At 43.6% G+C, this 25,293-nt stretch overlaps 1 protein-coding gene across 7 annotated transcripts in view; it reads left to right on the top strand.

Moving 5' to 3' along the window:
* AKAP13 (A-kinase anchoring protein 13) overlaps nucleotides 1-25,293 on the top strand; it is a 521,925-nt gene that overhangs the window by 201,913 nt on the left and 294,719 nt on the right. For all 7 annotated transcript variants that reach the window (XM_053717637.1, XM_053717639.1, XM_053717640.1 and 4 more), the window contains one exon: nucleotides 3,419-3,712. In XM_053717637.1, the coding sequence (XP_053573612.1) occupies nucleotides 3,419-3,712 (294 nt within the window). The remainder of the gene's footprint in view (nucleotides 1-3,418; nucleotides 3,713-25,293) is intronic.

Genomic DNA, 25,293 nt, shown 5'->3' on the forward strand with positions numbered 1-25,293 from the left:
ATTATATCTATGCTCTGTTAAATCTAGCTTTCAGAAGTAGCCTTATGGCTGTCTAAATAATATCAAGTACATAATCAAAATAAGTGCATGGGAATTATCATGGATATTTGCAATATGATTAACCTGAATAGGCTTAGTAATTTCAGCATCAATATTACTAGACATACATTGTTAATTTACAAATTGTACCAGGTCCTGTTTTATTTATAATAAATATCTATGAGGCTAGCTAGTATTAGACTGACTTCAAGATTCAGTCTAATGCACTGAATGAACCCATTTGCATTTTCTATGGCTTAATCATGAATATTGAGACTGGATTGCATTTAATGGAGTTCCGAACCATTTTCCACCTACATGCTGTACAATGATTGCTTGATATGTGCAGGAGCCCATTTATATCTGTCCCCAAGTCAGCAAAGGAGATAAACACCTTAAATGGACAATAAACACCTTGTAATAGCAAGGTTATTTTCATGTTGCTATAGAATGAAATATCAGTAAACGTCATAATGTTTGAAAACAAATTAACATATTTTCTTTCATACAGGTGGTGGGAGTGCACGATCCATTATTCCTGGGAATTACTCTTCTCTACCACTAGGAGGTAAAGATTCCCAAACCCCAAGAGCCATATAAAACCCTTCCCACCTCATAGATTCCTCAGTCTTTACTTAACCTACGCTGGAGGTGGTTGAAGAATAAAGATGTGCATTTCATACTTCAGAGAAAGGTGTTTTCATTCTATATTGAGGCCAAGTTTTCTCTCACAATATAGTGCTTGTCAGAGCATTAGGTTTTGTGATTCTTTTTTCGCCTCATGGAAAATTTTTAATAAACCTTCCATAATTGGTTGCAGGGACTTGTCTTTTGCCTCCCTTTATGGATTTACCACATACTCTTATTCCGTAACCTCTTCTGATAAGTTTCAGTTCTGGTTTGGCTCTCTGCTGCTTATTTGCTGGTGGACTAGTGTCTACTGGCTTATTTTACTTATCCTACCTAGCTTATGCCAACCATCAGGGGGGAACTCAGTTCCCTAGCAATAAGAGGGATGTCTTGAATTCTTTCTTGGGCAGAAAACAATTTATTTCTAGTCTCTGTGATTCATAATCCAGGGTTGAACAACTGGGAGGCAGACTTTCTCAGTTGTCGATCTTTACATCCAGGGGAGTGGTCTCTTCACCAGAATGTGTTCAATCAGATTGTGGATCTTTGGGGTCTCCCAGCGATAGATCTGATGAACAACAAACTTCCCAGGTACTTTGTGAGGTCCAGGAATCCTCAGGCAGAGTTAGTGGATGATGTAGTAGTTCCTTTGTCTTTTCGGCTTGCTTACTTCTGTTACTTCTTCCCAGAGTGATTTCCAAGATGAGCCTAGAGAAGTCATCAGTAATCCTGATTGCCCCAGCATGGCCTAGCAGGATTTGGTATGCAGATCTGGTTCAGATGTCCAGCTGTCCTCCTTGGCCTCTTCCTCTGTGGTCAGACCTTCCGTCTTAAGGTCCACCTGGATCTCAAGTCTCTGAACTTGATGACATGTAAATTGAACATTTAGTCCTTAGACATAGGGGTTTCTCTGATTATGTGATTGAATCCTTGATTCAGGCTCATAAGCCAGTAATTAAGATAAGCTATCACAAGGTCTGGAAGGCCATTATTTCTTGGTGTGTAGTTCATGTTTTTTCCTGGCATTCTTTCAGAATTTTCGAAGATTTTGCAGTTCTTCCAGGATTGTCTGGATAAGGGCTTATCTGTGAGTTTTCTGAAGAGGCAGATTTCTGCTCTTTCAGGTTTGTTTCACAGAAAGATTGCTAATCTTCCTAAAATGTTAATACTTTTGTTCAGGCTCTGGTCCATATTAATCATGCCAAGAATCCATAGAATCTGACCTTGGTGGTAAGGGTTCTGCAGGCTCCTCCTTTTGAACCTATGCGTAAGATGAATATTAAACTGAATTTCTGAGTTATCTGCTTTTCCTTGTGATCCTCATCTGATTTTTCATCAGGATAAGGCTGTGTTACCGACTTCATTTGATTTTTTTGCCTAAAGTTTTTTGCTTCTGATAACTTTAGCAAAGAGATTGCTGTTCCTTCTTTGTCGCCTAATCCTTAGAATACTTCAGAAAGATTGTTGCATTCTTTTAATGCTGTTGAAATATTACATTGATGATATTAAGGACTTTAGACAAACTTCTACTTTAATTCATTTTTCTAGTCCAACGGATGGTCTAAAAGTTTCTGCTGTTTCTTTGGCCTATTTGGGCTTTAGTAGACAGATAAAATGGCTAGCCAGTTCCACTGTCATAAAGTTAGTATAAAATGCATTTTTTTTCATTTGTTATTTTATAAATCCAGTCAGGTGCAGATATGCAGCAGAGTTACTGTCCAATGCAAATATTGCTAAAAAAATTAATAATTTCTAAAACCTATATTTTGTATGTTTGCAATAAAGTAATTAAATGGACATTAAAGTTAAGGTAAAGTTTGCTCTATTCTAATCTATCAATGCATTCATTAATCATACTATAATCTAATCGCTAACTTTATTTTTAAAATTTCTTATTTATTTTTTTGTTTTTATATTATTATTTTTCGTTACCGTTTAGAGGATAGCTCCTTCCGATCTCTATTTCCTGAAGTTATGTCCTCTGACATATAGAGCGGTCCCACCCGCTCTATACATATAATCTCACAAGCGCATTCACGAAGTATAGTCTAAATGTGCATGTGCAAGTTCACAACTGCGCATGCGATAGTCCAGGAATCCATTCTACATTGACCGAACGGCAACGCACGTGTAGTCAGAGATGAAGTGTTAGACTGTCACGCATGTGCATTTAATAAAGTAAGTGGATGACGTGTGGTTACGGCCGCCTAACGGCCAGGTTTTCAACTGGCTAATCCTAAAACGTGACCAAGTAACAAAAATAATAATCAACAAACGGGTTCAATTTGCGGATCATAAATAAATGAAATAAAACAGAGAATTCTGCATTTAGATGAAGATTCGTAAAAACTCCTATTGAATTTTAATAAAGAATTCGATTTGGGATCAGCGTAAAGGTAAACTTTACCTTCACTTTAAGCACATCTTGCTATTGTATAAAATTGTGCTTGTTCCGCTCACCCTACAGAGGCCAGAAAGCAAATTTTATCATCTGCAAATCAAATAATTGGTGTAGGTTATTTGCAGCATTTTTAAAAAATAGGTTACAGATTTTGCCTTTTGGCCTCACTGGAGAGCTTGAAACAAAGCACCATTTTTACACAAATGTAGAGGCCTTTAAAGTATTTTATTTATCTAATTTTTAAATATGCATAAAAAAATTAAAGGGATTAATGTTCTTTTAACTATGATTTGTTTAATAAATAGCACATAGCAATCTATTTAATCCTTTGTGTTTGTTTCTTGTCAGGTCATGACTGCTCTGAAAGAGTAAAGGTCTCACTCTGTGCTTCCAAGAAAGGTTTTTCTTTTGTGGTGGCTGAAGAGAACTTTGAATTTGTCCAAGATGAAGCTTATGATTCTGCTCAGTTTCTAGCGGACAATGCAGGAAACCAGCAGGCTTTAATATTTGCAAGGTTCTTGGACAGGGCCAGGCCATCTTCTGGGGATGCAACTGTGTTGGATGATAAGATCACATTAGCTTTTCGACATCTGAATTTACCTACTGGATGGAATGTGCTGGGGTCAGACAAAGATATAACAGGTAAATATGGACTAAGTACTGTTTATCCAACATGTAAACATTATCTATCTATGTTTCTGTCTATCTATCTGTTCTCCCCAGGATTTATTTTTTTATGGGCGCACCACCCGATGATTTTTCTGATCACCAGGCTAAAATGGTAGCCAATAATAAGCTATAATGAGCTAATATTAAAAAATTGTCAATGTTTATTGTTCAATATGTATGTATATAAATATTTATATGTTTGTGTGCATTTATATACAATGGTCGTTCTGTTTTTTTTCGTACCAGGGAGGGACTAGTGGAAGTCTATGGTTTCATGATTTTAAATGATCTTTTTTTCACCTGGATCCCTCTGATTTATTATCATTATTATTATTATTAATAATAATAATAATAATAATGATGATGATTATAATATATTCCTTGTGAGAGGTTGTGGCCTATTGCAGTAAATGACACGCCATTAATTCATTCTTACCTACCACAGGTAATACGTTGTTTTTACAAAAACCAAGGTCAAGGTTAACTACATTTTGCTGCAGTACTGTGGTAAGTGAAGTATAAGCAGCATATCTGTTATTGTAGGCAATCATTTCTCAGTGTTGCAATTTAATTGCCAAACGAGGGGGATCAATTCTTGTTTCATTTTTGTATGTTTTATTTTTTCTGTCTTGTAAGAACACTTTATCAGACAAAGGAGAATAGTTCATCTAACTGGGTAGACTAAACAGGAATGTTTTTGTTGAGACAAAGCCCAAAAAATAGATTTAACTTTGTTATGTTTTAATAGGTCACATTTTTATATTTTATCTGTATACAAACCATTCATACACATTTAGACTATTTTTGTAAACTAAGTAATTCTTGAGATAGAGTTACACGTTACTATTTAACATTTATTTCTAGTGCACAATAATGATCTCTCCCTGTGTTACGGTCCAGTTTGGTCCCATAACCTGTACCAATACTTCCCAGTACTTTTGGCTCTCTGAAACCCTTTGGAAATAATAAAATTACACCCCTGATTTCTTTTTTTGTATGCATATGACACCCTGCGTATTCTTTTTAAAGGGATATTGGAATGCATGCAATCTTAAGACTATTGACTCTACACTACAGTGTGTTTTACCCCCTCAAAGGGGTTAAACACAAAGTAGACGTTCTGTGCAGCATTGCTGGTCCCGACCAGAAACCACTGGTGATCCATACAGCATAGCTAGCTGCACATCTGAGTTGTCCCAATCAGCACTTCTTCTATGTGTGTAGCCCCTTTTCTGTAGTATAGCGTCAATAGTCTTAAAATTTACATTTTCTTCATAAATGGAAAGAGTCCACCGCTGCATTCATTACTTTTCGGAAATAAGAACCTGGCCACCAGGAGGAGGCAAAGAAACCCCAGCCAAAGGCTTAAATACTCCTTCCACTCCCCCCATCCCCCAGTCTTTATTTGCCTTTCGTCCCAGGAGGTTGGCAGAGAATTGTCAGAAGTTTGTTTTGTCTCTAATGGAGGGTAGTACTCTTCGACATGGGATGGGAGTTTTAAGTAATCCTGTCAGCCTCTCAGTGAGAGCCTGGATGAAAGTTAGAGTCTGGAGATGCATGGAGAGTCTTTCTGCAAAACCATCCCAAATCATATTAACAGCTCCACAAGCAATCGGCGTTGACAAAATTCGCTTAGCTGCCTGCTTTCTTCTCTCAAGTCCATGGTGGAGTTGCTGCTACTATTCGTCACACTTAAAGGGCTGTGTTCCTGTTCCACGGCGTAGATTCTGGTAAGATTGTTTCATGTTACTTCCTCAGAATGTACTGTATCTTCTTTGTTTCCTGTAAGGTACTATCCTGTGGAATGTATTAAGTATAAATATAGGGCCTCAGTGAGGCTCCTTTGGTCTTGGAATCGAGGGTTAATATCTCCCGAGGGGGATTATTGAACAGGGGGGGGTTTAATCTGTTTATGTGTGGTGTTAACTGGGCTCTTGGCTTAGATCGTAGGGGCCTTTGGAAGTGATGCAACCTTTATGGTTGGGCACGCTTTTGTTGGACTGTACAGTTCACCTTGTGGCTGGATGTGTTTATGTTCTGGTCTTCCATTTCAGTATTTGGGTCTGCTAGTGTCTGGTTCTAGGAGGTGGTGAGTGCCCCAGCTATTGTGGGTGTCAGGTGCCGTTTAGTTTTTCTTTAGTACATATTATTATATTCTCTATCCAGTTATGAAGGATTCTGATGCTGAGACTGTTCAAATTTCAGATTCAGATTCTTTGACTTGTGAAGAATGCGAATTGGCCTCGTTGACTCGGGTCAATCAGTTATGTTTGATATGCCGTATTAGAGCGCCTTGTTCCTCAGGCTCGGGGGAATCAAGAGTCTGCCGAGCCATCCGCCTCTGGGGGTTCTGTCCTCCAAGAGGCGAGTTCCCTACCTCTCCCTCCTACTACACATGCAGATAACCCAGATTATGTTTATCCCTCCTTGCAGGGCGGCTTGTCCCCCCCCCACCCCCGAAGGTTGCAGCTCCTTTTTGCTTTCACATATTTTTGGCGATTATGCGTCTGCAAAGCCCAGATGTTTATTTGCGTTTGTGCTTGTGCCCAGTTGTCCAGGGTCTCCCGTCCTTGGGTAGGCCTATACGGTTCCCTGTGGGTGTAACTGTCCCTGAGTGTTATGCCTTTTGTTACAGAACAGCGCGCCTACACGTTTTACTCATACGTTTTTGAGTTATTGGATCCTATCCTTATTGAATATGGGAATCTGCAGTATTCTACTTTGAATGGTTCACCTCATTAGACATGTGGGGATGGCGTAATCTCCTGATTGTCGGTTGTTGAGATCCTTCACAGTTTTTGTTGGAAGATCAGGGATTCGTTTGGCTGTTTCTTCTTAGGCGTTTGCCTATGGGCTGCCTTATATTTTCTTTTATCTGGTTAGGATAACTTTTATTTTGATTATATGTTTCCTTCGGGAACTTTCTCTGGGATCGATTCTCGCTGTTTACTTCTGCGGAAGTTTGTTAAGGGACATGTTAGTCCTGTGTTTTGTCTGTTATTCTCTTCCCCTCTCAGGGGATTTAGGCAGCTTGGCAGTTATGGCCCTGTTGCAGGTTGGTCCTGCTCGGGTTCGGATCTTCTGGCTCGTGGCCTTTTTAGATACGTGGCGCCTGTTCTACCTGTCCTGGTCCGGTTGAGGCACTGAGTGCTTACTTTATTATTTTGTTTTTCTTGTTTTTATTTTACAAGTTTCAGCTAAGCATTTTAACGAGGACTCGTGGGTCCGTGAGGCTGGAAGGATTGTTTCAGTCCTTATTGAGCCTTTAAGCTGGTTGACTGGGTCAGCGGCATTCCGCTGCGTTACTCCTTTTGCTTCTGATTCTCTTGGGACCTATAGTATTCTTTATGTGGGGATTGGGGGTTTAGTGCCTCCTTACCGCTGGTTTAAGGCGGTTTGGCCTTTTGGAGGCTCTAGGAATTGTCCTATCGGATGTGTTCCTCCTGTGGTTCTCTTGTCAGTGAGACCTTTGGACTTCTCCACGTGGGTTAGGTCTCCTTATGGGGCCCTGGATTTCCCTTCAGGAGATGGTTGCTCTCTTCTTTTAGACCCTTTTGGATTTTGTCCGTTCCTCATGTAAGTTGGGTCTCCTTGGGGACCTGAATTCCCTTCGAGAGAGTTCTTTGGACTCTGCTTGGGGTTTTTCCTGGATCTGGGGATGCTCCGCATCCTTGGTTTCAGGTACTCGTAGGTTGAGGTGGAAACTAGCTTGTGATCGAGTGACCTTGTCCTCATGGTATTCCTTTGCTTTGTACGTCTTGTGGCAGTCAAATGCCTATGGGCTCTAGTGTCTTGGTTCGAGATGCCTTAGCTCCTTTGGAGCGTTGGACTTCAGCATGGGGTGGTCTCTTCCTTGGGTAGGGACTTGCGAGGAGTTCTCGTTTCCGGGTTCTCCAGGATATTACATTAATGTCTCACTGTAGGTCTGTTTTCTATATCAGCCGGAGTGTTTAAATTTCTGAGATATTGTTTGTTTTACACAATTGACTCAAACCTGTCATCGCCCTGGTTCTTCCGGTTGCTGAGACTTTTGCTCAGCGTTTTCCCTTGTGGATCTCATTGAGGGTTGTTACCGGTCTTTTCATAATCTAGGGCGGGTTTGGGGTTCTCTTGTTCCGGATATTGGGCTATGACCTTTGGACTGGCTAGTAGATCTGGTCAAAGTTGGCCAGATTTCCTGAGTGCCGCTACTTATATGCTTTGCCTACGCTCAATGAACGGTTTCCCTTGGACGGTTTGCTGAAGTATACTGATGGCGCTGCGGTTCTGCAGGACAAGGGTTATAGAGTAACCACTGCAGAGATTCCTTCCAGGTTCATCTGCATTGGAGAGTGCTCTCTTATTCAGCCTGTGGCCTTGTGTCTCATGGGCAGGTGCTCTTTCTCTAATGGCCCCATTTTTCTTAGGGGGGGCTTGTTCTGCTATGGAGGCCTTGTTTTAGGACTTTTCATAGATTCAGGAGATGGAACAGAGGGTTTAACCTATTTGGAGAGAGGCATGCTCTCTGGGTTGTCCTGTTCTATCTGGAGTAAATGTCAGCCTCCAATAAGCAAGCACTATCTATGATGCTGAACCTAAAATGGGCTGGCTGCTAAGATTTACATTCATGATTTTCAAATAAAGATAGCAAGAGAATGAAGAAAAATTGATAATAGGAGTAAATTAGAAAGCTGGTTAAAATTGCATGCTCTATCTGAATCATGAAAGAAAAAAATTGGGTTGTGTCACTTTAAAGGTTGCCAAGGAAGTTAAATCACTGTCAGCTAGATTACGAGTTTTGAGCGTTATAGGGAAATTAACGACCTCCACAAAAGTGGTGGTATTTAACCTCCCTATAGCGCTGCTATTACAGGTTTTGTAAAACCCGGCTTGCGTGGGCGATATGGTTGCGTTGAGCTCCACACCTCACCCAAATACAAGCGCTGCTTTGACGTGCTCGTTCACGATTTCCCTATAGACATCAATGGGGAGAGTCAGCTACGCCTACGATCGCGGAAACAAAAGCTCTGTAACGCAGCCCCATTGATGTCTATGGGGAAAGAAAAAGTTATGTTTAAACCTAACACCCTAACATAAAATCCAAGTCTAAACACCCCTAATTTGCTGCCCCTAACATCGCTGCCACCTAAATAAAACTATTAACCCCTAATCTGCCGCACCCAATGTCGCCACCACTATACTAAAGTTATTAACCCCTAAACCTCTGGCCTCCCACATCACTAACACTAAATAAATATATTAACCCCTAAACCTAACCCTAACGTAACCCTAACCATAACCCTAACGTAACCCTAAGCCTAAGTCTATGTCAGGGTTTTTTTCCCTGTTGTTTGCCATGTGCTGCTGGCAGCCATTTTACTCACCTCTCTTCCTGACTATGGTGCAATGTCGGGGATGCTGCTCATTTCCTACACTTCCTTTTATGGCCAGACTGGTGTGCATCATCCATGTGAGACAGGATGCAGTCTCAGAATTGTGATGTCATCACTTATTATTTAAAGGGCCTCTATTCAGTATGCTTTGCCTTTGCGTTGTCTCAGACCTGTTTGTGAGAGCTCCTGTGTATTACCTGGCTGCCTGACGTCCTTCCTGGTTCCTGATCTTTGGCTTGTTCCTGACTCTGCTGTTTTCCTTGTTCCTGATTCCAGCTCGTCTGACTATTCGCTTTGGCTCCTGACTCGGCTCGTCTGACTACCAGCTCTGGTTTTGACTCCTGGCTTATTTGACTTGTGGACTTTTTATTATTTTTTGCTATGAATAAAGGTGTGATTATTTTTGCACTTCTCGTCTCAGTCTGATTCCTGGCACCCTGACATTACGCAAAGGCCATGAATCCTGATGGTGCTAATAATCCACCTTTACCTGCCATCATTTTCAGGATGGATGAACAGGATCACCGCTTGGATCAATTTGCACTAGCCCTGCAAACCCTGCTGACTCGCACTGCACATTTAGACCAAAGTGTCCCGCAAGTTATGGTTGCTCCTGTTTCCGCTGCTGCACCTATGCCTACCAGGAGCATGTCCGGTTCTGCACCTCTACTTGCACCTCTACCTCAGCGATATGGAGGCCATCCTATTCAGTGCAGAGTGTTTTTGAACCAGGTGGGCATTTACTTTGAGATGTTACCTCGTTTCCCTCTGACAGAGCTAAGGTGGGATTTCTCATCTCTTACTCTCTGACACAGCTCTTGCCTGGGTTAATCCCTTGTGGGAGACTAATAAACCTGTGATTTCAAATTACCCTGAATTTGTGGCCTCCTTTTGAAGGGTATTTGATGTTCCGGCTCGCTCCTCCTTTGCTGCTAAACGACTCATGTCCATTCAGCAAGGTACAAGATCTGTTGCTCAGTATGCTATTGAGTTCCGTACGCTTGCCGCAGAGGTAGGTTGGAACAATGAAGCCCTTGTTGCCGCCTTCTTTCATGGGGTCTCTGATGCGATTAAAGACGAAGTTGCTGCCAGAGATTTACCAGAGGATCTCGAGGCATTGGTGTCTTTTTTTTTTTTTTTTATCCTAATTGACATCGGACTCAGAGAGAGGCCCTCTTTCAAGGAGTGCTTGCAGAAGCCTCCTGTTCTGCTGTCTCCTATGTGTTCGTTCCCACCCATGCCTCCCTCTCCTCCCATACCTCCTGGTCCTGAGTCACCAGGTACTGCTGAGCCAATGCAGTTGGGATTCACGTGACTCTCCGCGGCGGAGAGGGCTTTTAGGATTAGGAAGGGGCTCTGCCTCTATTGTGGGTTACAGGGCCACCTTTTGAAGTCTTGTCCTACATGGCCAGGAAACGCTCAAACCTAAGGTCCTGTCGGGGGCAGACCTTGGGTGGTTTATCCTCGTCCCTGGAACCGCTTAAGGGGAAACTTTTTGTCACGGTTGTCCTTTCCTGGGGGGACTCCTCCATAGTCACTCAGGCTCTTGTTGACTCAGGTGCTGCGGGCTATTTCATTGATAGTGCTTTTGTATCTAAGCACTCCATTAATGTTTTGCCTTGGTCCGTTCCGCTTGCTATTGAGGTCATTGATGGCAGGCCCCTTCAGCCCGCACTCGTTACTCATGAAATTGCTCCGATGTCCATGGCTGTTGGGGCTCTCCATTTTGAAACCCTTCAATTCCAGGTGATAAACTCCGCATTTTCCGGTTGTTCTGGGTTATCCCTGGCTCCAAAAGCACAATCCCAGTCTCGACTGGCACAGGTCTGAAATTTTGTCCTGGTCCCCGCAATGTATTTCCACTTGTCTTCAGAAACCAGTTAAAGTCTTGTGCACTTCTACGGTATCTCAATTTCCAGAGGAGTACCGAGAGTTCCTAGACGTGTTTGACAAGGTGCGTACCGGTACGTTGCCTCCTCACCGGTCTTATGATTGTTCCATAGACCTGCAACCCGGAGCCATTCCTCCTCGGGGCCGGGTGTATCCTCTGTCTGTTGCAGAGAATTGTGCTATGGAGGTGTATGTTGCCGATGCTCTGTCGCGGGGAATCATCCGCAATCCTGCTCTCCTGCAGGGGCTGGCTTCTTTTTTGTGAAGAAAAAGGGTGGCGAGTTAAGACCATGTATCAATTATAGGGGTCTTAATCGCCTTACCATTAAGAATGCTTACCCTATTCTGCTCATTATGGAACTCTTTGACCGCCTCAAGGGAGCTATGGTCTTTACTAAACTTGATTTCAGAGGAGCGTACAATCTCGTTAGGATTAAGGAGGGTCACAAATGGAAAACAGCATTTAACACCTGGTGCGGGCATTATGAGTATCTTTTAATGCCCTTTGGCCTATATAATGCTCTTGCTGTTTTTCAGGAATTTATTAATGATGTCCTATGAGATATGTTGCAACAGTGTGTTGTGGTGTACTTAGACAACATCCTCATACACTCACCCACACTTGAGGCTTATCGTTTTGATGTTACACAGGTTCTTCAGAGACTATGTGAGAACGGCCTGTTTTGTAAACTCGAGAAATGTGAGTTCCATCAGACTCAAGTAACCTTCCATTGCTTATGTTATCTCTGTTACAGGGTGCTACATGGATCCTGACAAGTTATCTGCAGTTCTGCAGTGGCCTCGCCCGGTTGGTCTTCGGTCTATTCAATGTTTTTTGGGATTCGCCAATTACTATAGAAAGTTTATTAAAAACTTTTCTTCCTTGGTCAAACCTATACATGACCTGTAAAGAGAATGATCCACTCCATTGGTCACCTACTGCCATTAAGGCCTTTGATAGTCTTAAGACTGCCTTTGCTGCTGCTCCAGTTCTGGCTCATCCTAACCCTGTCCTGCCTTTCATTCTTGAGGTCGATGCGTCTGAAACTGGAGTAGATGCCCTCTTGTCTCAACGTCCTACGCCTGACGGTTCCTTGCATCAGTGTGGTTTCTTCTCTAAGAAATTGTCTCCAGCGGAGTGCAATTATGAAATTGGCGACAGGGAATTTCTGGCCATAATTTTGGCACTCAAGGAATGGAGGCATCTTCTCGAGGGTACTAGCGTGCCAGTGCTCATTCTTACTGACCACAAGTATTTAACTTATCTATCTGAAGCAAAACGTTTGTCGCCCCGATAAATATCGGTTTAATTATGTGGTCTCCTACCTGCCTGGTAGTAAGAATGTTAGGGCTGATGCCCTGTCTCAACAATTTTCCCCTCTGTCCAAGGCGGAGTCTGTACCTACTCCAGTTAAACCTACTGACCATATTTTGGCTACCATACGTACTAATTTGACTTCTCCCTTGGGGGAGGAGATCCTGGCTGCACAAACCAATGCACCTCCTGAGAAACCTAGTGGTAAGTGTTTAGTTCCTGAGAATCTTCAAACTAAACGTTTGCACACTTACCACTATCCTAAAGCCGCAGGTCACCCAGGCAAGAGCCAAATGATTTGGTCTGTCACTTGACAATTCTGGTGGCCAGGTCTTCGTTCTGATGTTGCTGTGTATGTTGCCTCCTGCTCAGTTTGTGCACAGAATAAGACTCCATGACATCTTCCTGTGGGTCTTCTTCAACCTATTGCTAATAGTGAGCGTCCTTGGACACAACTTTCCATGGACTTCATTGTCGAGCTCCCTGTTTCCAATTGCAATACTGTTCTTATGGTGGTTGACCGTTTTTCTAAAATGTCACATTGCATTCCCTTGAAGAAGTTGCCTACCGCTCAGGAGCTTGCTTCAATTTTTACCCTGGAGGTCTACCGTTTACATGGGTTACCCAAGGTGATGGTGTCGGACCGGGGTAGCCAGTCTGTTTCCAGATTTTGGCGTTCCTTTTGTGCTCAAATGGGGATCCATCTTTCCTTCTCCTCTGCATATCACCCTCAATCCAATGGGGCTGCGGAACGGTCTAATCAAACTCTGGAACAGTTCCTCCGTTGCTTTGTCTCAGATCACCACAGTAATTGGTCTGAACTGTTACCTTGGGCAGGGTTTGCTCGTAATAGTGCTATTAATGCTTCCTCCAAGTTATCCCCATTCATGGGTTTCAACCATCCTTGTTGCCCAATTCATGTCTCAGGGTATTCCTGCTTTGGAGGAGCATATCCGGCAACTCCGTTTCACGTGGGTGCAGATTCAGGATTGCCTTTATCGTTCTATGCAGAGCCAAAAGTTCCAGGCTGATCATAGGCGTCTGCCCGAGCCTTCCTACCAGGTTGGTGAGAGTTTGGCTGTCCTCCCGCAACTTGAATCTTTGTGTGCCTTTCAATAAACTGACTCCCCGTTATGTTGGTCCTTTTAGAATATTTTGACGGGTCATTCCTGTGGCCTACACTCTTGACCTTCCTCCTGCAATGCGCATCTCCAATGTTTTTCATGTCTCCCTCTTGAAACCATTGGTTTGTAATCGGTTTACCACTGTGTTGCCTCGTCCCTATCCTATCTTTGTTGACAACCATGAGGAGTATGAGGTCAGCAGCATTATTGACCCTGGTATGTCCAGGGGCCGCGTACAGTATTTGGTTCACTGGAGGGGCTATGGTCTGGAGGAGCGTTCATGGGTTCCCTCCTCTGATGTTCATGCTACCGCCCTCCTCCGTGCCTTCCATGCCCATTTCCCCAATATGCCTTTTGTCCTCCCGCGGGGGAGGGGTCGTTGAGGGGAGGGTACTGTCAGTTTTTTTTCCCGGTTTTGTTTGCCGTGTGCTGCTGGCAGCCATTTTACTCACCTCTCTTGCTGTCTCTGGTGCATACTGTGTGATGCTGCTCATTTCCTGCACTTCCTTTTATGGCCAGACTGGTGTACATCATCCGTGTGAGACAGGATGCAGTCTCAGAATTGTGATGTCATCACTTATTATTTAAAGGGCCTCTGTTGAGTATGCTTTGCCCTTGTGTTGTCTCAGACCTGCTTGTGAGAGCTCCTGTGTATTACCTGGCTGTCAGACGTCCCTACTGGTTCCTGATCTCTGGCTTGTTCCTGACTCGGCTGTTCTCGTTGTTCCTGATTCCGGCTTGTCTGACTACTCGCTTTGACTCCTGACTCGACTCATCTGATTACCAGCTCTGGTTTTGATTCTTGGCTTATTTGACTTGTAGACTTTTTATTATTTTTTGATATTAATAAAGGTGTGATTATTTTTGCACTTCTTGTCTCAGTCTGATTCCTGGCACTCTGACACAGAGTCACAGTGTGGCTCCTTTTATCTGTATGGAATCAAGGGTTAATATCTGATTATTGAACACTTGGGATTAATTACATACGTTTATTTGATTATGCTGCACCATGTGTGAGATGTTTTGTGGGCTCAGGCAGATGTTGGAATGTACAGGTTTTTTACTTTAGTTTTTTGAGCTGCACAGCTTGAAAGGCTTGCGCGCTTTTTTGCTATTATAGCAGGGGCGGTCCTGCATTGCGCACCATGTGACCGGGTGTGGTCACACTTTATTTCCTCTTTCCTGACCGTGCTGGTTACCGGAGAAGAAGCGGTTTCTCTGTTTTGCCTGGGTCATAGGAGGTGGTGAGTGCCCCAGCCATTAGGGAGCTTATCCTATGATGAAGGCGCCTCTGATACTTCAGAGGGCGCACTTTCTTGGTTGGAGTCTGCTGCCTCTAAACCTCCAGCTGCAGAGGAACCAGACTTTAGATTTAGGATTGAACATTTACGCTTTCTTTTGAAGGAAGTTTTGGTTAAGTTAGAGTTTCCAGATTCCAGAGTTTGTGTGCTGCTTGTACTCATGTGTTGATCCCATAGGCGTTTGTGATGTGCGATCATGTGCCTTCGCAAAGCAGTTGTACCTAGGTGGGTGTTGGACTTCCCACGACTCAGTTTCTTTTGGCACAGGTTGCAAATGGCATTGCTGTTGTCAGAGGCAGACACACAAAAAAAAATGCCACACTGCTGAGCTCTGCGATGACGGCATTCTGGTGGTGGCAACAGCATGCGTTGATTGGCGTGCTGTCTGGCTGACCCCGGGTGCCGATGCATGCTGTCTGACTGTGCCACTAGCTCCTTGCGACGACCTCCCCCTGCTTCCAACTCGTCTCCTACTCCTCCTCTCTGTCTCCCCATCTGAACTTTCCCCCTGTTCTTCTTTTCTTCTAGCAGGCACCCACGTAACATCCACAGACGCATCGTCATCATCATCCGCTTCACTTGTATCTGACAAATCAACAAAGGAAGCAGCAGCGGGTACAACATCATCATCATCACACCGTACCTCCATGTCTGTAATGCTGCCTGACTGAGACATATCACTGTTATCTACATCCTATGTCAATGATGGTTGCGCATCACTCATTTCTTCCATCTGATGTGTAAATAACTCCTCTGACAGATCAAGTGAAGCGGCTGTGGTGCTAGTGTTGGTGGTGGCGGCAGGCGGGCGAGTTGTATCTTGAGAGGTGCCCGAAGATAAGCTGGAGGAGGATGGTGCGTCAAGGTTCGGAGCGGAAGCTATAGAAGATTGATTGTCCTGTGTTAAAAAGTCAACTATGTCCTCAGAACTTTTCGAGTTCACGGGACGTGGCCTCTGAACACTGGGCATTATGCTAGGGCCAATGCGAATCACAGCACCACGACCACGACGGCACCTGCGGGGTGGCCTGCCTCTGACTGTCATTTTTTTTTTAAATGTACACTTACACTACTATTAAACAAGATATGAGTGGTGGCACTGGGCAAGTGGGCCCAGTATAAGCTGTGAGCCTGACACAAAAAAGCAGACTGATGTTTCACAGTCCAAAAAGTTTTTTTTTTTTAAATGTACACTTACACTACTATTAAACAAGATATGAGTGGTGGCACTGGGCAAGTGGGCACAGTATACGCTGTTAGCCTGACACAAAAAAGCAGACTGATGTTTCACAGTCCAAAAAGTTTTTTTTTTTTTTTTAATTTACACTACTGTTACACCAGATATGAGTGGTGGCACTGGGCAAGTAGGCACAGTATACGCTGTGAGCCTGGCACACACGCTGGCATGCAGGCAACTGCAATTAGATTACTCAAGCAGACTGATGTTTCACAGTCCAAAAAGTTTTTTTTTTTTTTTTAATTTACACTACTGTTACACCAGATATGAGTGGTGGCACTGGGCAAGTAGGCACAGTATACGCTGTGAGCCTGGCACACACGCTGGCATGCAGGCAACTGCAATTAGATTACACTAGCAGACTGTTTCACAGTCAAAAAAGTTTTTTTTTTTTTAATTTACACTACTGTTACACCAGATATGAGTGGTGGCACTGGGCAAGTGGGCCTGGCACACATGCTGGCAGGCAGGCAACTGCAATTAGATTACACTAGCAGACTGATGTTTCACAGTCAAAAAAGTTTTTTTTTTTATTTTAAATTTACACTACTGTTACACCAGATATGAGTGGTGGCACTGGGCAAGTGGCTTGGCAGGCAGGCAACTGCAATTAGATTACACAGGAAAAAAAATAAAATTATGTTCTAGCCCTAAAAAGGGCTTTTTGGGGTGCTGTCCTTACAGCAGAGATCAGATGAGTCCTTCAGGATTGTAGTGGACACTGAATACACTAGCCTAGCTATCAATTTCCATATTAAATCACCAGCAGCTACGCTGTCCCTCCTCTCACTAACAATGCAGCTTCCGAATGAATCTAAAATGGCTGCTGTCCAGGAGCTGGGAGGGTCTGGGAGGGAGGGTCTGCTGCTGATTGGCTGGAATGTGTCTGCAGACTGTGAGATACAGGGTCAAAGTTTACTCAATGATGACGAATAGGGGGCGGGTCGAACATCGCATATGTTCGCCCGCCGCGGCGAACGCGAACATGCAACATGTTCGCCGGGAACTATTCGCCGGCGAACTATTCGCGAAATCACTATTAATGGGATGCATCGCTGCAACCACATGACTTGCGTAGCTTGTGCCAAGGCGCAAATAGGTAACAGCTTTATGCCTCTGGTCATGGGAGAGACTTTCCAAGTTAAAACATGCCTAAATTGTCATTCCACATATATAATATATGCAATTTCTTGCATACAGTGTGGACTCCAATATGTGGGTCTCTCTACCCGTGAGGCAAGAGTGAGAATAACGGAACACGTAGCGGATATTAGGGCTGGTTCACTCACAACTCCTCTTATTAATCACTTCTCAAGGTTTCATGAGAAGGATGTGAGTGTCTTTAGGTTGAATCTTATTGAAAGAGTCTATAAAGCTAAATCAGGGGTAAGCAAAAATAGGAAATTGGCGGAAAGGGAGGCCTTCTGGATATTCAGGTTGAGAACTAGGGTTCCAGAGGGCCTCAATTCTGAGTTAGACCTTATTAATGTTTGGTAGATATTTAGCAATTTTATTAGGTCTAACTATATTCTAACTTTAAATTTATTTCAATATCTGTTGCGACATGTGCATGATATGATGAGAATAGACAAGAGAAAACTGTATTTTTAAACCAACCCTAGTCCAAAATCTGAGCCATAATATTAAATTAATTTATTAAAATATCAATTTATTGAAATATATATAGATTCAGTCTTAATTTGAATGTCCTGATTAAGGACTTTAGAGGGTACCGTCAGGAGCCACATAGTATATTTACAATCTCAGCTGTTACAGTACTCAGTATTATGGCTGAGAGTTTAATGTACATAGTTCGTTTATTTTTCCTACTTCAAAGGAGTGACCATCAGAGTGATATATATCCCGGCATTGAATAAGCCTTGAGACTATGCTTCGTGAATAGGGACACACTCATTAGTGACAGAGAGTTTTTAGCGTAATTATCGTAGGAATACGAGTGAGGTCTATTTGAATCTTCAATTTCAATAGACTGAGCTTTAGAGCATAGCTTAGTCGTCCTGCCTGCAAGACATCAATCGGAAATATGACATATAACTACAGTGTAGTAAAGGGGGCGTTATTGGCTAACACAGGGGGCGTTATTTACTTATATTTATATTAACGCCCACTTATGATGCATCATTGGTGGAAGGAGGGGACACCTAACCTACAGGGAGCGCTGATTGGAAATCGTGATGGAAGGTGTGTACTTCCAGTCCAGTCAGGATTTGGAAAGTGTTTTTAAAGCCTTATGGCGTGAAATGTTTTATACGAGGCTACGAGTACGGCTAGAAGCCAAAACATGTCAGCCTCGTTTTCATTTTCTATTCCCGTATTGACGTTTTACCTTGGGTAATTGTAACCCTTATGCTTTTTCTATTTGAAATTTAATAAAGATATTATATTTACCCTATCCAACTTGGTGCTCCTCACTTTCATGTTTGTTTGTTACTCCTGGTGGCTCTGTCCAGATCACCTGTCCCAAGGGACATCCTTCTAGAGAGCATCCTCGGAGATTGTGACTACGGACGAAAGTCTATCAGAATGGGGAGCTGTTTGGGGTGCCAGGAAGGCACAGGGCCCATGGGCTTGAGGAATCCTTCCTCCCGATCAACATTCTGAAACTTCGGGCAATCTTCAATGCTCTGAAGGGTTGGCCTCTTCTGGGTGCTTCCCAGTTTATCAGATTCCAATCAGACAACATAACCTCGGTGGCTTACATCAACCATGGGGGGGGAACGAGAAGCTCCCTAGCAATGAGGGAAGTATCTCAGATTCTGGAGTGTGCGGAGGCCCACAACTATTGCTGTCAGCGATCGACATTACAGGTGTGGACAACTGGGAAGCAGATTTCCCCAGCAGACAATGCTTCCATCCGGGGGAATGGTCTCTCCATCTCGAGGTGTTTGTGGAGATTTGCAAGAAATGGGGGATGCCGGAGATAGATCTCATGGCGTCCCGGCTCAATTCCAAACTACCCAGATATGGGTCGCGGTCCATGGATCCTCAAGCAAAGCTAATAGATGCATTAGCAGTGCCTTGGAGGTTCAATCTAATTTACATTTTCCCGCCGTTACCACTTCTTCCTCGTGTAGTGGCCCACATAAAGCAGGAGCAGGCATCAGTGATACTGATTGCTCCATCATGGCCGCAAAGGATGTGGTTCGTGGACCTGGTGGGGATGGCCTCATCTCCTCCGTAGAAGTTACAATGCCGCAGGGATCTGCTGGAACAGGGTCCTTCTGTTCATCAAAATCTAGATTCTCTGAGGCTGACTGCGTGGAGATTGAACGCTTAGTTCTAGCCAAGAGAGGTTTCTCTGAGAGGGTTATTAATACTCTCATTCAGGCACGTAAGCCTGTTACTCGTCACATCAATCATAAGGTGTGGAGAGCTTACTTATCCTGGTGTGAGGAACGTGGTTAAGGCTGCCAGGATACTTTCTTTTCTCCAGGAGGGTCTGGAGAAGAGCCTTTCTGCCAGTTCCTTGAGGGGACAGATTTCTGCCCTTTCTGTTTTGCTGCACAAGAGGCTCGCAGAGCTCCGTGACGTGCAATCTTTCGTTAAGGCTCTGATTATGATCAGACCTGTGTTTTGATCTAATGCTCCACCTTGGAGTTTGAATCTTGTTCTTAAGGTTTTGCAACAGGCTCCGTTTGAGCCTATGCATTCGTTTGACATCAAATTGTTGTCCTGGAAGTTTTTTTTTCTATTTGCTATTGCGTAGGCATGCAGAGTTTCTGAAATAGCTGCCTTGCAATGTGAGCCTTTTTATCTGGTGTTCCACACTGATAAGGCTGTCCTACGTACCTGCTTGGGTTTTCTTCCTAAGGTTGTCTGATTGCAACATCAATCAGGAGATTGTGGTTCCTTCCTTGTGTCCTAATCCTCCTTCGAAGGAACGTTTACTTCATAATGTGGATGTGCTTCGAGCTTTGAGTTTCTATCTTCAAGTTTCTAAGGATTTTAGACATACTTCTTCCTTGTTTGTTATCTACTCTGGGAAGCGTAAGGGTCTGAAGGCTTCTTCGACTTCCTCATCTTTTTGGTTGAGGAGTGTTATACGCTTAGTTTATGAGCAGCGGGGCTTAGACCTCCTCAAAGGATTACAGCTCAGTGACTTCCTCTTGGGCTTTTAAGAACAAGGCCTCTATGGATCAGATTTGTAAGGCGGCTACCTGGTCCTCCTTACATACCTTTTCTAAATTTTACAAGTTTGACGTTCTTCGACTTCCTTATCTTTTTGGTTGAGGAGTGTTATACGCTTAGTTTATGAGTCAGCGGGGCTTAGACCTCCTCAAAGGATTACAGCTCAGTGACTTCCTCTTGGGCTTTTAAGAACAAGGCCTCTATGGATCAGATTTGTAAGGCGGCTACCTGGTCCTCCTTACATACCTTTTCTAAATTTTACAAGTTTGACGTTTTTGCTTCGGCCGAAGCAGCTTTTTGGAGAAATGTTTTGCAGGCTGTGGTGCCCTCAGATTAAGGTCAGCTTCTTTTTTTTACCCCTCCCGTTATCATTCAGTGCCCTCTAGAGCTTGAGTATAGTTTTCCCAACAGTAAGGAATGATGCCGTGGACTCTCCTCATATTAAGAAGGAAAACATAATTTATGCTTACCTGATAATTTAATTTCCTTCTGTATAAGGAGAGTCCACGGCCCCCGCCAGTATACTCAGATGGGTGGACCAAAATTAGGTTTTCTCTTCTGGCACCATTTATACCCTGATATTTCTCCTACTGTTCTTTTTTCCCTTGGCAGAATGACTGGGATATGAGGGAAGTAGGGGGGAGTATTTTAGCCTTTGGCTGGGGTGTCTTTGCCTCCTCCTGGTGGCCAGGTTCAGTATTTCCCAACAGTAAGGAATCATGCCGTGGAGACTCCTCATACAGAAGGAAATTAAATTATCAGGTAAGCATAATTTATGTTTTTTTGCTCTTGTTGTTTTTTTTTTTTTTATAAATTAATTTATTATATAACACAGATTATGTTTTTGTGTGCATGTGTTTGTGAGTGTTTTCAAAACTGTGTGTTTATACGCTGAGGGCCTGCTGATAAAATATTATTCTCAAACTGTTCCAAAATAAGAAGACTTTGATCCTTTATACTCAACAGCTACAGCCTTTTTACCCCCACCCCCCACCACACACACACACAAAAAACAACCCTAGAAAATGATAGATTTATCTGCATGCCCAATTTTTTTTTATTTTTTATAAACATTGCCACGGGGGGGGGTTTGCTGTAGATCAGTTTAATAATTTCACAGATGTTTATATTAAAATGTGCATTTTGCAGTTTTTTTTTTTTTTGTTTTTTGTTTTCTCTCGAAAGGGTACCACTGATGGTACCTACACAACTGCCAGATCATACATGCGCGCACACGCACACGCACACACACACACACGCACACATATGTAAATATACCGTATAAATAAAAATGATATATAATGTAAGAACTCTAAGTACAAAAAAGAAATTATTATGCACACACACACACACAAATCCATCTATATTTATGTATCAGACGGGTCACGAGAGGTCATTCTTTGCCCATCTTCACCTTCAAATATTTTTTTTTACTCTTGAACCAGAACCATATAAAAGCCTATCCTGCAATAATCTCTACTTTTTTCTCTGACTGCTGACGACTCTCTCAGAAGAGCTGTGACAGTACTCTATTACCAGTCTCTTCATGCAGGTTCTTTGTGTGAACGGGAATTGGAGCTGTCTGTCTATCTCCTTTCTGTTGTTTTCAGTTTACAAAAGAAACAGGAAGTCTTCTTAAATGTTCCTATTTCTAGGAGAGATAAAGGCTGTATCCCTGCAGACTGGAATATGACTTGAGAATGCAGGAAAAGATTGTGAAGCTTTTTTTTTCTTTTCTTTTTTTTGTAAACTTCAGTCTAAGGAACAGACATGGTCATAATGCCTGTTTTATTTTACGTTTGAGATGGTTAATTAAACTGTAATGGGAAATGATTAATTTTTAGAATTATTTTGATATTTTCTACTAAGCATAAACCCAGTGGGTGTTTTCTGTCATCACATGCTCTAAACAAGTTTGTCAGTTTACACCAGTTCAGCTGTCTAAACAGTCGCAGCTTCCATCTCTGAGCGCCTTGAACTTAACATCTGCGACTGCTGGACTTCATAACTATAATAGAGCAAGCCAAGGACAAATAAAACAAGCAATGCAACGATGAGGCAGTCTTTACTCCTGGGCTCAGAAAATTGTGATGGTCTCAGTGCTATGTTTATTTAACTCATTGTAGCATTGTTCACATTCATTTTCCACACGAGAAACGCTGTCCTGAAAGTGAGGTTTTTTTTGTTGTTGTTTTTTACGTCTAAAGAGGAGGAGAGTCCACGGCTTCATTCATTACTTTTGGGAATAAAGAACCTGGCCACCAGGAGGAGGCAAAGACTCCCCAGCCAAAGTCTTAAATACCTCCCCCACTCCCCTCATCCCCCAGTCATTCTTTGCCTTTCGTCACATGAGGATGGCAGAGAAGTGCTGAAGATTCGAAGTAGTCTCTTACGGAATAGGACTGAAGTTTTAAGTAACCCTGTCAGCCTCTCAGTGAGAGCTTGGGTGAAAGTTAGAGTCCGGAGATGCAGGGAGAGTCTTTCTGCGAAACTATCCCGACTCATATTAACAGCTCCACAAGCAATCAACGTTGACGAGTTTCGCTGCCTGCTTTCTGCACTCAAGTCCATGTCAGGAGCAATGCTTCTACCTGTCACACTTGAAGGGCGGTGTTCCTGTTCCACGGCATAGATTCTGGTAAGATCGTTTCATTTCTTATACATAATGATAACACAGAAGACGGGGTCACAGTGTGGCACCTTTTATCTTATGGAATCAAGGGTTAATATTCCTGGTAAAGGGATTGTTGAACAGGGGGATTTTGTACATGCTATTGTTTGTGTTATGTGCAAGATAAGGCTCTGGCAATGGTGGAACTTTCAGGTTGACTTCCGGGAGTATTTGCGCCGCCATTTTTGGCGCGTTTTCTCTTTAGTGCAGGGGCGGTACTGCAAGGCATCCCATGTGACCGGGTATGGTGGTCTCCACTTCCTCTGTTGATCTGTGGCGCAGGAGACTAAGCGGTTTCTGTAGTCCAGGTCATAGGAGGTGGTGAGTGCCCCAGCCATTGGAGGTATAAATGTGTCTGTTTATTAGGTTAATCTAGTCCATAATAAAAGCGCAAGCTATGGAGGACTCTGAAGTGTTAGAGGGTACTTCTTATGGAATCAAGGGTTAATATTCCTGGTAAAGGGATTGTTGAACAGGGGGATTTTGTACATGATATTGTTTGTGTTATGTGCAAGATAAGGCTCTGGCAATGGTGGAACTTTCGGGTTGACTTCCGGGAGTATTTGCGCCGCCATTTTTGGCGCGTTTTCTCCTTAGTGCAGGGGCGGTACTGCAAGGCATCCCATGTGACCGGGTATGGTGGTCTCCACTTCCTCTGTTGATCTGCGGCGCAGGAGACTAAGCGGTTTCTGTAGTCCAGGTCATAGGAGGTGGTGAGTGCCCCAGCCATTGGAGGTATAAAGGTGTCTGTTTATTAGGTTAATCTAGTCCATAATAAAAGCGCAAGCTATGGAGGACTCTGAAGTGTTAGAGGGTACTCCCTCTTTAACAAAGTCTCATTCCTGTGTTTATTGTGAGGAGGTTCTTGTAGATCAGCCTGCTCAACTATGTCCCACATGCCTCGATAAAGTTGCGACATCTAAAAATAAAGGGATGTCTAGTACTACTGAGCCGTCCACCTCTCAGGGTTCCCCGTCCTGTGAGGTACAATCCCTGCTTTCATCTCTGAGTGCACATGCAGCGCCCCAGGGTTCAACCATTACTCCTATGGGAGAGATTAGTTTTCCGTCAGATTTTGCAGATCAACTGAAAACAGCGGTATCGAAAGTGATCCATGTTCCGCAAGCATAGGGCATATCATGGCGGCCCGGCCCAGGGGTTGTCTACGTCTATGGAAATATCAGAGGCGTTATACGATGACGAGGCCCACTCCGACTCTTCGGAGGAGGCTCCTTCTGGGTCGGAGTCCGTGTCATCTCATCCTCCAGCTGCGGAGGAGCCTGCACTTTTTGCTGAAGTAAGGGCTTTCTACTCTGGAGGTTCCGGAACCGAAGCTTCCGGAGGAACCTTCGATTCCTAAGCTTGATAAGGTATAGAAGGACAGGGTGGTGCCTCAGACCTTCCCGGTTCCTGTTAAGATGGCTAATATTATTAAAAATGAATGGGAGGGATTAGGTTCTTCCTTTTCCCCTTCTTCCTTTAAGAAACTGTTCCCCCTCCCGGACTCTCAGCTCGAGCTGTGGGAAACTGTCCCTAAGGTGGATGGTGCTATTTCCACGCTCGCTAAGCGGACAACTATTTCTCTCGAGGATAGTTCGTCGTTTAAAGAGCACATGGATAAAAAGTTGGAAAACATGTTAAGGAAGATGTTTCAGCACACAGGGTTTGTTTTTCAACCGGTAGCGGCTGTAGCCATGGTTTCCGGAGCTGCAACATATTGGTGTGAATCCCTGTGTGATATGGTCGAGAGGGAGACTTCCATCTACGAGATACAGGATAAGATTAAGGTGTTAAGGGTCGCCAATTCTTTCATTTGTGACGCCAATATGCAAATTATTAGCCTGAATGCAAAGGTTTCAGAATTCTCAGTTTTAGCTCGCAGGGCTCTGTGGCTAAAGTCTTGGTCTGCGGACATGACCTCTAAGTTGAGGCTCTTGTCTCTGCCTTTTCAAAGAAAGATTCTGTTCAGTCCAGGATTGGATTCGATCATATCCACGGTTATGGGAGGCAAGGGAGCTTTCCTTCCGCAGGATAAGAAGGCTAAGCCTAAAGGATCTACTTTTCGTCCATTTCGTGTGGACAAGGCCCAGTGCCAGCAGCCCGCCGCAACAGCGGATCAGTCCAAGGGAACTTGGAAGCCTGCTCAGTCTTGGAACAAGTCCAAGCAGAACAAGAAGCCTTCTGAGACAAAATCGGCATGAAGGGGCGGCCTTCAAACCAAGTAGGGACCAGATTGTCTCTCTTCTCTGAAGCCTGGACGTTCAGGACCCTTGGGTTCTGGAGGTTGTCGCCCAGGGTTACAGGATAGTATTCAGGTCCCATCCGCCCAGGGGCAGATTCCTCCTGTCAAACCTGTCTTCAAGACCGGAAAAGAATGTGTGAGGGAATGTGTGAGGGATCTCTCCTCTCTAGGTGTTATCGTACCAGTACCCCAAGCAGAAAGGTGTCTAGGGTACCATTCAAATCTTTTTGTGGTTCCAAAGAAGGAGGGTAAA

Source organism: Bombina bombina, chromosome 6 (assembly GCF_027579735.1).
Source record: "Bombina bombina isolate aBomBom1 chromosome 6, aBomBom1.pri, whole genome shotgun sequence".
In the NCBI taxonomy this organism is placed as follows: Eukaryota; Metazoa; Chordata; class Amphibia; order Anura; family Bombinatoridae; genus Bombina; species Bombina bombina.